Below are 14,978 nucleotides of genomic sequence, written 5' to 3' on the forward strand. Positions count from 1 at the left end.
TAAACAGACCCAGACCCGTGATTTAACTGTCCCGGAGGGTCCGTAATGCCCAGAATTGAATTCTGAGGTCCCAAGCCTGAGAAATGAATTTTTTAAAGAAAATTATTTTCTGGAATATTTATGATATTTTGGAAATGAAATGTATTTAAAATTTGATGGTATCGAGCCCGTATTCTGGTTTCGAAGCCCGGTATAGGTCTTATATGTGATTTAAATTGAGTCTGTGAAATTTGGTAAGAAACGAACTTGAAATGACATGAATCGGACCGTATTTGTGAAAATTGAAAAAATTAAAGTTCTTAAGTGATTTAATGATTTTGGATGCTACATTCATAGTTGTTGATGTTATTTTAGCGATTTGATCACACGAGTAAGTCTGTATGATTACTTTATATTGGTGTGCATATTTGGTTTGGAGCCCCGAGGGCTCGGGTGAGTTTCGGATAGGCGTCAGATTGTTTTTGGACTTAGAAATCTGGTGTATCTGCTGTCTTCTGGTGTCCAGGCTTTTACTCTATGCGAACGCGTGGTAACCCATGCGAACGCACATCACAAATTGGGAGGGGGCAGGTTTGCACTATGCGAATGCATAGACCTGGGTGCGAATGCGGAGCTTTGGAAAGTTACACTACGCGAACGCACTGGGTCAGTCGCGAACGCATAGAATAGGAGATGGGTCTGAGGCTGGGTAATTTTAACTCTATGCGAACGCATCCCTTGTAATGCGAACGCGGAGAGCAGGGGAGGGGAAACCTATGCGATCGCACAGCCTTTGTCGCGCTCGCATAGCCTATTTTTGCCCAGTCTTTTAAAACGGTAGCAAAAACGGGATTCTTCAAAATTTTCATAACTCTTTCACTTAAACTCGAACTTGGGCGATTTTGAAGAGGGATTTCACCACAAAATCATAGGTATGTATTCTTAAACTCGTTTTCTTCAATTTCCATTAACACCCATTAGATTTCTAGGCCTAAATCATGTTCTTAAGGGTAGAAAATTAGGGATTTGGGTAAAGTTATGGCTTTTTGAATAAGTGGAATTTAGACCTCGTTTTGGGGTCAGATTTTGAAACTAATTACATATTCGGGTTCGTGGGTGAATGAGTAATCGTATTTTGGTCTGAACCTCGTGTTTTGACCAAGCAGGCCTGGGGTCGATTTTGACTTTTTGGGAAAAACGATAGAAAACCTATAATTAAGCATTGCTTATGAATTCTTCAGCATTTATTAATGTTGTTAAATAAATTTGGACTAGATAACTTGAGTTGGCCGTGGAAGTTCGAGGTAAGTATTTGGTCTAACCTTAGCTTAAGGGATTAGAAGTTGTGTCATATTTTCTATGTGTTGTTTGTTGAGTACGACGTATAGGCATGGTGACGAGTATCTATACGTTGGTGTCAAGTATGCCCGTGAATCTTAAATTGAAATCGTTGCGTTCTTAATAAGTACTACGAATGCCTAAGTTGTTGATTTTCTATGGCAAGAATTATGATTATTCTCGTGGAAGTTGCTTAGGGATAGTGTTGTTTTCCTTATTGTTCCCTTGTCGGGACTCTTTTCTTGTGATTGGTGTTGAATTGTATATTGGGATCGGGTTGCACGCTGCAAAAATATTATATTTGGATCGGGTTGCACGCCGCAACAATATTATATTTGGATCGGGTTGCACGCCACAACAATATTATTTGGATCGGGTTGCATGCCGCAATAATATTATATTCGAATCGGGTTGCACGCCACAACAACATTATATTCGGATAGGGTTGCACGCCGCAACAACATTATAATTGGATCGGGTTACACGCCGTAACAGTGATAAATGATATGGATCGGGTTGCACGCCACAACAATATTTTTATGATTTGGATCGGATCACGCGCCGCAACAATAAATGATAGAAGTGGTTATTAATTGGTTACAGTTTCCTTATTCTTTGTGCCGCAAAATTTTAGATTGTTCTTTATGATTTTTTTCTGAGTTATTGTTGGTAAATAATATTCTCTCGCAGCATGTCCCCCTCCCATCCTTATTTGTATATTTCTATTTTATTTCCATTGTATATGATATAACTGCACATGTTTATTTGATAGCCTGGTCCTAGCCTCGTCACTACTTCGGTGGGGTTAGGCTAGGCACTTACCAGCACATGGGGTCGGTTGTGCTGATACTACACACTATACTGTGTGCAGATCCCCGAGCTGCAGCATCGGACCTTAGTGTGGGTGGCTGCTTTTAGTCCAGTCGGAGATTCCGAGGTAGTCCTGCAGGCGTCCGCAAGCCCCGGCATCTCCCTCTATCCTTTCATCCTGTTTCATTTACGTATTTCCGAAACAGTGTATTATTTATCTTTCAGACCTTATTTGTAGTAATTCTAGAATGTCTATGAAGTGTGACACCAGTTCTGGGTAGATTTTTGCTTAAGGTGTTGTATTAGATACATATTCAAATGGTTTATCGTTTTCTTCCGCTTGCTTTAAATTTTCGCTGTTTATAACTGTTGATTCGCACTTGTTAAAGAATTAAAATGGGAAATAGGGAATTTGTGAAAATGGTCGGTTTGCCTAGCTTTCACCTGTAGGTGACATCACGACTCCCGAGGGTGGGAAATCTGGATCGTGACAGGAACTTTCCGCGTGTTGGAGTTCAAGCATAATATGCTGGAAGTTCATAAACAGGTGCACCAATCTCCAGTATATTATGCTGGAACTTTTCGTGTTGCAGCAAAATAGTGGCTATTTTTCAATGATTTTGCAAAAGCTGACTACTTTTAAATGACCAGTCCGAAAACTGGCTAGCCCATACTATTTTTACCATAAAATGTAGTCCAAGCCCATCTACTTATAATAAGCCCAAATCTTATAAAATGCAATAACAGGGGAGGATTTGCATCTATACCCGCTTTTTGGGTCTCATTTTAAGCAAACAAAATTACAAGCATACCCACTTTTCACGTAAACTTCAGGCATACGGGCTTGAAGTAGAAAGGCAATCACGCAAACTTCAACATTCTAGTAGACGGGCCTGAAGTAGTTTGTAATTACTAAACTTAAGCATTCTACTAGCTAAAGTTTTGTTCTCTATTTGCCGAACTTAGCATGTTTTAGCTGAAGTTTTTCGCGTAAACTTAGTGTTGGCTGAAGTTTTTGTTTGTAATTGCTAAACTTAAGCATTCTACTAGCTGAACATTTGTTCTCTATTTACTGAACTTCAGCATGTTTTAGCTGAAGTTTTTCGCGTGAACTTAGTGTTGCCTGAAGTTTTTGTTTGTATTTGCTGAACTTAAGCATTCTACTAGCTGAAGTTTTGTTCTCTATTTGCTGAACTTCAGCATGTTTTAGCTGAAGTTTTTTTCTATATTTGCTGAACTTCAGCATGTTTTAGCTTAAGCTTTGTTATGTTTGTGATGAACTTCAGGGCTGAAGTTTGTTTTGTATTGAAGATGGAATTTCTAATCTTTCTACTGATACAACTCATAAAAATCCTTCTGATATTTCTGGATGGGTACAAAGCATGTTATCTGAGCTCAGCAACACTATGAAAATTGTTTTCGTCAAATAGACCCACAGTGCAAAACATATTTAAGAAGCAGTGCATAAACTGAACACAAGAAAAGAAAATGGCATAGCCTTAAACATAACTGCATTCTTTAAACACAACATTCGGTGTCATAAACATCATCTTCATTCTTTAAACACAACTGCATAGCCTGCAAGTTAAGTTCAACAAAAATGGCAGTCACTATGAGATAATCAGCAGTAAAATATACACCAAATTACAAAAAATAAAGAGTAGAATAAAGAGTGGAAAAGAAAGGAGGAAGAAAGATGCGCCAGGTAGCAGGAAGAAGGAGGCGCCTGAAGTTGTAAAAATTAGGGTATATGTTAAATAATTTTAAAAATATAGGTATAGATTTAATAGAGGCGAAAATAGAGCCCGTGCAATTTTTAGGCAAGATGGGAGTATGAATATTGAGCCCGTCAAGGATTGTGGTAAGGACCTACCCCATTATCCTACCCTCATTTTACAGAAAAACTAGTATAAATTCTGTACTTAATATTACTTAGCCCAAACGAGTAAGTGTAAAAGAAAAGGAAGAATGAGAAAAATAGGTAAAAATTGCATGGGGCGCTCTATTTGGTCGCCCCTATTTAACTTATACCCATTTTTTTTAAAACTTTTAACTTGTACCTACTTTTTAAACAACTTCAGCTCCCTTTCTCCTCCCCCTTCTCCTCCTTCATTTCTTTTTTTCTTCTTCTACAACGATGACTTCAACATTGCTCTCGTTGATTAATGAAGCTAAAGCAAATATACTGAGGATATTACTCTCGTTGGCATGTAGGTTGACTTCAACGACATAAGAGATCAACTCATTGGGCAAGCGCGGGAGCTCTTGCCAGACAAGTTTTTAGCAATATAATCTATCAGTATTATTTCATTTTGATGTTTCTTCATGGTTTACTATTTCTCAAGAATATGATGCAAGAGAAATTCTTATAAATGTTTTAAGCTTTGGTACTTCTGATGTGACGGCAGTATATCATGACAAGAGCTATGACCAATTATTAGAGCAGTTATATAGAAAATTTAAAGGCAAAAGATATTTGATAGTTATGGATGTTACAAAGACAAAAACTTCAGCTCTAGAGTTGAAGTTTCCCATTTACTACACGAAAATTTCAGCTCTAGAGCTGAACTTCAGGCCCGGCTACTAGAATGCTGAAGTTTTGCGTGATTGTCTTTGCTACTTCAGCCCTGTGTGCTGAAGTTATGCGAAAAAGCGGGTACGCTTGCAATTTTTTTTGCAAAGCGGGCACAAGTTAAAATGTGACATAAAAAGCGAATATAGATGCAAATGCCCCGAAAAATAGGATATGTTTATGCTAATATTAATTTTATAACCCCAGTAATAGAAGTTTTGAAAAAAAAAAAGACATACAAAACGAGTATTACATGAAGGATTAACATGGAGTAAACTAAAAAAAAGAATGTACTAGGCCTAATACCATGTTATGAAAATGAATATTGTGCCTAAATTAACCCCAGTACATTCATGAATTAAGAATTATCTGAAATTTTATAAAGGCATATTCCATATATTCATAAATTAAGAATTACCCAAAATCGTATAAAAAGACATAGTCAATATACTTTAACCAATATGGTACTTTAACGGGGGAAGAGTACGATTAGCCATTAATTAGAGCCATATTTACTTTTAAACCACGGTTTAAAATGTATTTACTCTTTAACAAGTGCTTTAATAAACTTTTACCTGTCCGGACGAAAATATACATGTGCATGATGTCCTTAACTTAATGAGTCTTGTGTAAATATTAAGGACAAAGTGTCCTGAATTAGCACCTTCTGTTTTAAACTTTAGGACATCCTGTCTTTAACTTCATATGTACAATGTAAATGTTAAGGAGATGGTTTCCTTAACTTCATGAGTGCTGTCTAAATATTATGGATATTGTATCCTTAACTTCATGAGTGTTGTATAAGTATTAAGGACAATGTGTCATGTATTTACATCTTCCATTGTTAAACTTTAGGACATCATGTCCTTAACTTCATATGTGCAGTGTAAATGTTAAGGGCATGGTGTCCTTAACTTCATGTGTGCAATGTAAATGTTAAGGGCATAGTGTCCTTAACTTCATGAGTGATGTGTAAATATCAAGGGCAAAGTGTCATGTATTTACACCTTCTATTTTTAAACTTTAGGAAATCATGACATCATGTCATTAATTTCATGAGTGTTGTGTAAATATTAAGGACAACATGTCCTAAAAATTTATTCATGGAAAGGATAAAAATATCTTTTTGTATTAATTTTAATATAATAGTAGCTATTTTTGCTTAGCATTAAAAATGAAGGATAAAAACTAAATATCACATTAAAAAATGGTTACCCGCGCCATTTCCACTACTTTAACATCACCGTCCACATCACGTCACCACCTATGAATTGCTGAACGGAACGCCTTCCCATCAATATCCAAATTCTAACCAAATTACAAGCGAGGCCTAACATTAACAGTTGGTTCTATTGAAAGATCCCATAATTAAAAGAGGTTACAAAGCAAATTGTAGAGTTACAAATTCAAATCTCTTAGTTACTAGTCATAATCTGGTGTCCTCTTTTCTCTTCCTATTATCTCTCTGTGAAAATCAAATGGGCCCAAATCAAATAAAACTAAGCCTACTTGCGGACACATGTCACAAAATTAGAAGAATTGCCTGCCTACCATACTCATCTTTTCCTGAAAATTAGTTCGACGTCTCACAAATTTCAAAAGGGTTCTTGAAGATCCAATAAATAAGGATCTCTACTTATTAGAGATCCATTGAATAAGTTTCATCTACACATTAATAAGGATCCAATAAATTCACGTCCTAGTGACTAGGATCATGCAGGACCTAAATAACTTAAAAAGATTTTTTTTCCTATAAACTATTTCGGGGCATTTGCATCTATACTCAGTTTTTAGGTCACCTTTTAATATATACACGTTTTGCACAAAAAATTGCAATCATACCCACTTTTCGGATAACTTCAGACATACATGCCTAAAATAGCAAAAATTTATATCTGAAGTTTGAACTTTAGAATTTTTTGCCTGAAGTGTAGCATCAAAGTAAAACTTCAGATATTTTTGCCTGAAGTTTGGCCTGATTTGCAAAGACAATCACGCAAACTTCAGTTCATAGTGCAATGGCAAACTTCAATTCAATAAAACTTCGGCATTCTAGGAGCTGAAGTTTTATTTTGTATTTGCTGAACTTTAGCATTTTTAGAGCTGAAGTTGTTATGTCCATTACAAAAAAAGAAATACACAATTAATGAGGGAAGCGATACATAGGTGTGTTCATGGTTCGCTTTGGATCGATTTTCCCCCAAAAAGAAACCAAACCAAGTAAGTCAGTTTTTCAAATATTAGAGCCAAACCAAACCAATTAAGTCAGTTTTTTCTCGATTCGGTTTATGTCGGTTTTTCGATTTTTTTGATTATTTGTCGGTTTTTTTCTTAAACGTAAGACATACACTACCAAACACATATTTTACATTTTTAACGTAACATTATCAAATTAATTGCCCTTTGAGAAATATATTATTTACCAAGATATATTGATGATAATTGAATCAAATAGTGATGAATAATTTAAGGACTCAATTAAAAATATATTATTTTTAACAATAAATAGATTCTTACACTTAGCAAAAGAAAACTAGCAATCAAACTAAAATGTAAAGGTAAAGAACTGCACTAAAAGTGCAAACGATTAACATTTACTATAAAAAATTTGAAACTTTATATAAATGTATACATATATATATATAGGTGTAATTCAAAATTTAAAATAGCTACTCCTATATTTGGTTGGTTCGAGTTTTTTTATTAAAATCAAAACCAAACCAAATTTGATCGATTTTTAAATTTAAAAACCAAAATCAAACCAAACCAAAAAGTATTAATTTTTTTGTTCAATTTTTCGGATTTTCACCCTGTAGACAAGGATGAATTTCCTAATAGGATCGTCCACACTTTTTGACTAAAAAGATGGCCGGTGGGTGACCTCAGCCGGGTTTTGTCTTCAACCAAAAGCGAGGTTCTTCACCGGTTTTTCCGGCTACATTTATACACAATAACAAACCAAAATTGCTCCTAATGCTAGCTTGATAACCAGAACGTAGTAGTATTTTAAGAAAATAAAGCTACGTCAGATATATAGAATAATATAACACTCCAATGTGCACAAGCAAACATCATTTTCAATATAGAAGAGCGGAATCATATTATCAAATAATGTACAGCTAAGATCCTTCCCATTCCTCGCCTAATATTAACAAAATTGGAGGAATGATTTTCTACTTCAAAACATTACTACTATTACTAGTAATACATTTCCAACCAAACAACAGAGTAATACAAAACAATGTTTGGTACGCTATTACAAGTTCCCCCCAGACAAACCGTCAACGCGCTTTCCCCTTTCAATATTAAGACATATTTCGACCCCACCTTTATTGAAAAGCCATGCCTTCCCATGCCTGATGCCCCCTCCTAAATTCTTCATAATTCTTTTCTGTTTGTACCCATTCACAACATTAAAAAAACAACATGAAAGATGTTCCTCTCCAGTTCAGTCCTTGTGGGTCCATTATTAACCAACGAATCTGATGCTTCCTCAATTCACCATCTACGGTTCATTTGCATCTCTTTGTCAACACAGGTAAACTTGACACTGAACAACAGTTGTACTAATCTTGAATCCTGGAACTACCGTGAAACCTACACTCGGTTCAGTTTCCGGTGATCCGTCCCATGACAAGAATGCTTCTTCGTTCACACTCTCCATGTACACATCCGAAAACCGACACCCTCTGCTCACTTGAAAGATTGAAGCCACGGGATCGAAGGAGAAAGCCAGACAGTGCAGTAACCAAATGCGCTTGGCCATTTCACTAAATGTGGAGAAGAATGTTGACTCCGGATACTCACCCGAATTGAGTATGTTTCTTTGATTCAGGTTGCCAAAAATGGACTCTTCAATCTTGGGATGGATTAGTTTCAAGTACTTAGCACGACAGAATCTTGCAAATGTTGATTTGGGTTTCCAAGCTAAGTAATCTACTGGTTTAACAGATCTCAGCTCCATGAATCTGTCGAAAAACAACCTTTGCCTTTTTGTCTGCTCGGGCAGGGGCTCAGTTGAGATGGAAAAGTTGGGATAATTGAAACCATCAAACATCTCCCGGCAAACGAATGATTCAAAAGCATAACATATGTCATTTGCTTTCAGGAACTCTATATCAGGTTCGATGGAACTGGCCGCAGCATCTAAGTTCCAGCCAGCAGCTAACATTTCCTTGCTGAACAACCTAACAAAACTACGAATAGACCTAATTGTCTGCCTGAGGAACATGATAAAATGGCTAGGGCTCAAACTTGAAAAGTGAAGATTGTCCAGAGCAGACACCGGTCCACTGGAGTTCAACCTTTTCTCAAGCAGCTTGTTTTCTTTATTAGCCTCGATCAATTTCTCTCCGAGAAACGTAATTTCTGAATCCTTGAGTTTGAGCTGCGAATCCAGTTTCTTTCCCATGATATCATACGTCTTTAATACGCTCTTCTGCTCCTGAATTTCAGCTAAAATCTGAGTGGTTTCCGGGGAATACACATCCAACTGCTTCTTAACGAAGCACTGTTTCAATTCAGACAAGCTTTTCAGCTCGGATACCACCAACTCATCAGCAGATTGAATACCATCAGGGTCGTATGGAGACTGAGCAAACTGCAATTGAGCATATGCTGCTTTAACAGCTGAGATGTTTGCAAACAGCTTGGCAAGAAAAGCTTCTGTAGCTGCTTTCTGTTTCAGCTTTTCATCTTCATCATCAAAGGCCTTGAACTGTGCTTTCTTGAGTAACTCGCTCTTCGCTACATCATTCTTTACTGCATCATCCTTGACAATTTCACTGAATTTGTGCTTCTGAGTTCCTCCTGTCAGAGCTCTAATGTGCAAAACCTTAGCAAAAGTGCGAGCCAATTTGCTCTTACTCGGGGTCACAGCAGACCGATTAACAGAATCCATCTGAAGAAAAAAATATGATATGAAGATGAGACTAAATCATAATAGGTGGGAGCAATACATTATGATCATTTCAGCCAATGCAAATAATAGTTCATTTAAAGAAAGAAAGGAATATAATGATGGCCATAACGACTATCCACCAAATGATTAGCGTGTTACAGCTAAAGAAAAAAGCAACATACTTTAACTCTTCAATCGAGGGAGCCAAAGGAAATTGGAATTTCTTTTTGTTCTCTACTTGAGTACTGCCCTCTGGTTTCTATTTAGAAAGTTTCAAAAAGTATAGTTAATTGGAAGAAAAAGAAGGGATGAACAGAGAAGTAGAGGGAAAAAAGAAAAAAGTTGAAAGAATATCTCAAATCAAATGACACGATCAAAAGGTACATCTACATTACAAGTTCATGAATGCTTTTTATATAGTATAAAAGATATTAGATAGCAGCTTCTTGGCAGGGCTTAATTGATTAGCTGGGAGCATAAAATACTTCAGTGCAATATATACATTATATATTAATAACTATTGAAGGGGCAAGGTTTGACCCATATTATTATGTCACCAGCCTCTGCCTAACTTTAAGTATAGTATTAATTTCATAATCAATGGCCCTTCTAGCCAATTTCCCACACCCAAAGACATGCCCCCACACAACCCCACATCAGTGCAAATAACAAAAACAAATTAGGAAGAATACATATGCTACCAACTACAGAATTATCAGTGGCAATTAACACCCCGCCTAATAAACAATACGAAATGCAACGGATTCCAACAAATTCTAACACTCCTCAAGTAACGAGCTGTAAATAATTCTACGTCCATTCATTTTTACTTGGCACATTTTGACTTTTCATGCCCTTTAAAAAATAATAAATAAAGTGCATAATTTACAATGATACGAATATTAATTAATGCATATTTTATTGAATTTGAGAAAATGATTTGAAATGAGTAATAAATACTGTGGTTATAACAAAAAAAATTATCGTTCCCTTGAATCTTGATATGCATAAAGTGTAAAGTAAAAATAAAAATTTATTTTTAGTATAAACGTCAAGTAAGAGTGAATGGCAACCCATTAATTCTCAGTCCTCCCATCAATTAAATACTCTTTAAAAAGTAAATCTTTGGACCGTATCAATTGAAAACAGCCTCATTAATAAATAAATCAGATTAAGATCCTTATGGGACGGCAAAGATTACCGACCTCATTAAGATTAGCCAAGGCCCACTAACCTAAGAAATTATCCCAAAAGCTTTTACTCCACCCAAAATCTTGGGGATGAAAATGGATAATGACACCCCCCCCCCCCCTCCTTTCTCCCTCACATGCAACAATAAGACCTCCATTCACGCAAGACTTTGAGGTCACACTATTCACACCAAATTAAATCAGGAAACATCCATTATTTTTACACTTGAATGTTCTTTGACCAACACCTACCACAAAATTAATCGGAGTAAAGGCCTACGTTTGTACTAAATTAATAATGTAGTCCATTACCCTCAGAAAAGTACAGATACCCTTCCAAAATTTTGAAACTTTAGACGTGTCACCACTCGTGAATCTATTTGACTGGGCATGGAGTTTAAGAAAAAATGATGACTTTTGAAATTTGTGATCCTAAATAAGTTAAAAAAGAGCTTGAAGTATTTGTGTAGTTATAAAAGCTTCTAGTTAAGGATAGAATTAAAAGTTAAACTAAATTATTTCTAAATTTAAAATGAAGTCATTATATTTGGAATTGACCAAAAAGAAAATAGGTTCACAAACAGAGCAGTAATTCATTATTACAAGTCACTAACCATTCTGCAAAAAGCCATGTGGGTCCTTCATGATTGAACTGTGGTAAAAAAAGATTTTTCGCATCCGACGGTGTACATAAATGCCCGTTGGACTTACTTTGCTCTTCTCGATAGTTGAGCTCACTATAATCCAACGGACAAAACTACTATTCCCCAGAAAATGTTTCCTCAGATTACAAGTCACGTGACCCAATTTCAGGTGCTAATACAAAATAAACTAGCAATAGCAAGTTCTTTTAGAACCTATTTGGATTGACTCGTTGTAAGACAATCTCCAACCCAACACCAATTTTAACACAAAATAGTATTTTAGTGTAAATTTTGATATTTTTTTCTCCAATCCAACACCATTTTGATTGATGCAACACTATTCATCAACACTATTATTATTCATTATTATTTTAATATTATTTTTTAATCATAAAACACTTTTAATTTAACATATTATAATTTTATAATTAATTATAGTTTTTATGTAATGTCTTTATAATATTAATTTTATATTTTATTTTGGTATTTAATTTTTGTATATTTATTTTTATATAAAATTATAAGTTAATTTTATTATAAATTATATTTGTATATAAAAATATATAACCATAAAAAAAAGTACAAAACTGAAATATAATATATTGTTAATAAATAACACAATATTTGGCAAATCGGAAAGGATTTGTTTTATTTATGAAATAAAAAATAAATTTAAATAAAAAATAATAATATAATATAGAAGAGATAGAAGAATATAAAAGAAATATTCTTTTTTGATATAAAAAATAGTATAATGGGTTGAAGTTAATTTGCACTATTTTGATGTTTCCACCATTTTGGTGTAAAAAATTGGTGCAAAGGTTGGAAGGCCGGAGATGCCCTAAGTGCTGTTAAGCTAAAATAGCTTTTAAACTATCTTGGGATCATTTAGTTGGAAAGAAGTTATCTCTGGATTAATTATCAGAAGATTAGTTATCCACCTTTTCATAGGAATAAAAAAATACTATAATCCTGGAATAATAATTTCAAAAATAATTATGTTGTAATTTCACTCAACCAAACATGGGATAAACTCTTCTAAATATTTAGTCTCGGAATTAATTTTCCTTATCCACGTACCAAACAAACCCTAATAGTGTTTGAATAAAATTAAAAAGTGCTTTTAAGCTAACATGACCAAAACAAAAAAGCAAAAAACTAAAATTCCTACTTAAGGCTTATACTTAGAAATCAATTAAAATACTTTCATCCAAATGGAATCTTGGGCTAAGTATTTTTTAATGCCAATAGTGCCTTTTTTGTCAAAGTTAAATGTTTTGCTAAGTTTTAAAAAGAAAAAAAAATTTTGAGCAAAAACAGACGCAGTTTTTGAAAAGTAAAAAAACTAGCTCCTCCCTAAAAGAAAAGCTCGTTTTTTTGAAAAAAAATACATTTCAAAGCAATTCTTAAAAGTTTAATCATACTAATGCTCACAAAGTGTTTTTCAAATAAAATAATCACATATAAATTGTTTCTCACCAAAAATATTTTTCTAAAAAGTATTTTTTGAAAACACTTCTAAAAAAAGCTGATTTTAGAAACTTGGTCAAACGGGCTATCAGTAGCCCGTTTGAATTGACTTATTTTAAGTGCTTTTAAATTAAAATAACTTTTTAAGTCATTTTGTAGTGTTTGAATAAAATAAAAGTTATACTTTTAAGCACTTATTTTTAAGCTAAAATGACAAAAATAAGCCAAAAGCTAAAATTTCTAACTTATAGATTTTGACTTAAAAATCACTTACAACAAGCTCGTCCAAACGGCTCTAAGTCACATGATCTAGTAAGCCAATGTGAGTCACTGGGTTAGCTACTGTGAGGGCGCACACAGTGAACCGAACTCAACAATAAGACCGAGACGTGCTCCCGCAGCACAAGGATTACAAATTACTACGATTCTCTACATGCGCGTGCACAAGAAAAAACCTAGACTAGAGCTAATCCATCACCTTTGATTTATCTGTAATCTATTACAGTAATTGATGAGAAATTTAACGTTACCTCGGGAGAAACCTTCAGGGGAAGAATTGGAGAATATTCAGGTCCTGTGCGCAAATCTCAATGAAGCACAAAAACACCATAATCCTCCATTCATAACAACCACACTGTGAAGCAAAATCCAGACCCAATTTTTTTTCAAAAGGCTCATTGATATATATGTATGTATCAAACACAGCTATTATGAAATAAAACCTAGAGATTGTACCTAATGGAAAAGAATAGCAGAAAAATCCAAATTTCTTCCTGTACGGCAACAGAACTCCGGAAGTTTGATTGCCTGAAAATGGATACCAATATAAAAGGGAAAAAACAGATTGATAGGCATATTAGACGCCATAGAGAGAAAATGATTGAGCGAATAATCTAGAGGAATTGTACCCTACCTGCCGGGGACTTCAAAAAATTTCCCTTCAGGAGAAAGCTGGTATTGAAATAAAAGCACAGCGTTATGATTGAGAATCTTCAACGGCTATAATAATGGTGTTTTTGCACTTTTGGCTGTAGAAGCTTGGTTGAGATTGAATAAGGAAAGGATCGTGCTGTTTTAGGGAACAGAGAAAAAATCGGAGCTCGAGGGTATATGGAGAAATGGAGAGGAAGAGGCAAGGAGAAAAAGACGAAAAGGACCAGAGGGATTTGGGGAAGTGTTGGACAACCAAGGCATTGGGAATTTAAAACTCAGACACTTGCTTGGGTCAATTTATGGACTTTTGTAATTACGGAATTGCCAGCTGCATTTCATACTAATTACGCGGATTCTGGTTGAGGTAACAGAGCTGATTGAAGGGGGGTTTTGGTAATTAGATATTTACAGCTGACACACCTGCGGATTCACACAGGTATATGTGTTATGGCAGGAGAAACGAAAGGTGGACATTTTTGAAACATGTAAAATGAAAATGAAAATTATGTTGTCATCGCTAAATTCGAATCCCTATGAACCTGTCTAAAGATAACGAGAATCTCAAATGAATTCTGCATTTGCATTTTTCCTCTTTTTGTTGTACAACAACAACAAATCGACAAGAATTTGACGAGCGAGATTTGGCAACGATAAAATGTATGTAACATTATACCTACTCTAAAAATGCAAAAAAAATTATTTTTGTTAGACCATCAATTAAAGAAAGAATAAAAAAAAGTAACAGCAACAAGAAAAAATAAGAAGATCGAAGTCAAGAAGTGAGGGGCGAAATTACGTGGAGGGGAGTTGGGTACATGCACCCATGCTTTCCTCCTTAGGCTATGTATAAATAGTGTAATATTTTTTTCTATTATGCCCTAAATAAATTTGTGGCCTGATATTTAGCTTACAATATATATATTTATATATATATCATCTCGCATTTCACTTGTGTTTCGTAGATTTCGGATGTGAAATGTAATGTTTGTGCTAATTCGTGGTGTTTTTATGTGTAGGAATCTTACGGAAGCAATATAGGGCGAAGGTGCGAGATTAGAGGCAAAAAGGAGCAAAATGGGAAATTGGCCACAAAGTAGCGCCACAGGCAGCGTGGGGCGCTACATGTGGCTCAGAAGTCCGTG

The 14,978-nt window shown here is 35.0% G+C and overlaps 1 protein-coding gene across 2 annotated transcripts; it reads right to left on the reverse strand.

Annotated features, from left to right (window-relative positions):
• Nucleotides 1-7,756: 7,756 nt before the first annotated feature.
• LOC107784848 (protein GRAVITROPIC IN THE LIGHT 1) lies at nucleotides 7,757-14,098 on the reverse strand. 2 transcript variants are annotated; one of them, XM_016606032.2, is made up of 4 exons: nucleotides 13,817-14,098; nucleotides 13,639-13,710; nucleotides 13,434-13,537; nucleotides 7,757-9,599 (listed from the first exon to the last, which is right to left on the reverse strand). In XM_016606032.2, the coding sequence occupies exon 4, from the start codon at nucleotides 9,597-9,599 to the stop codon at nucleotides 8,229-8,231; it is 1,371 nt and encodes a 456-aa protein (XP_016461518.1). In that variant the 5' UTR covers nucleotides 13,434-13,537; nucleotides 13,639-13,710; nucleotides 13,817-14,098; the 3' UTR covers nucleotides 7,757-8,228. The 2 variants fall into 2 exon arrangements, with proteins under 2 accessions (XP_016461518.1, XP_016461519.1); XM_016606033.2 differs by lacking the exons at nucleotides 13,434-13,537; nucleotides 13,639-13,710; nucleotides 13,817-14,098 and adding an exon at nucleotides 9,782-9,921.
• Nucleotides 14,099-14,978: the final 880 nt, after the last annotated feature.

This window comes from Nicotiana tabacum, chromosome 10 (genome assembly GCF_000715075.1).
Source record: "Nicotiana tabacum cultivar K326 chromosome 10, ASM71507v2, whole genome shotgun sequence".
NCBI lineage: Eukaryota > Viridiplantae > Streptophyta > Magnoliopsida > Solanales > Solanaceae > Nicotiana > Nicotiana tabacum.

Coding starts and splice junctions, on each gene's coding strand:
- LOC107784848 (XM_016606032.2), bottom strand. CDS start 9,599: ATGGATTCTGTTAATCGGTCTGCTGTGACCCCGAGTAAGAGCAAATTG.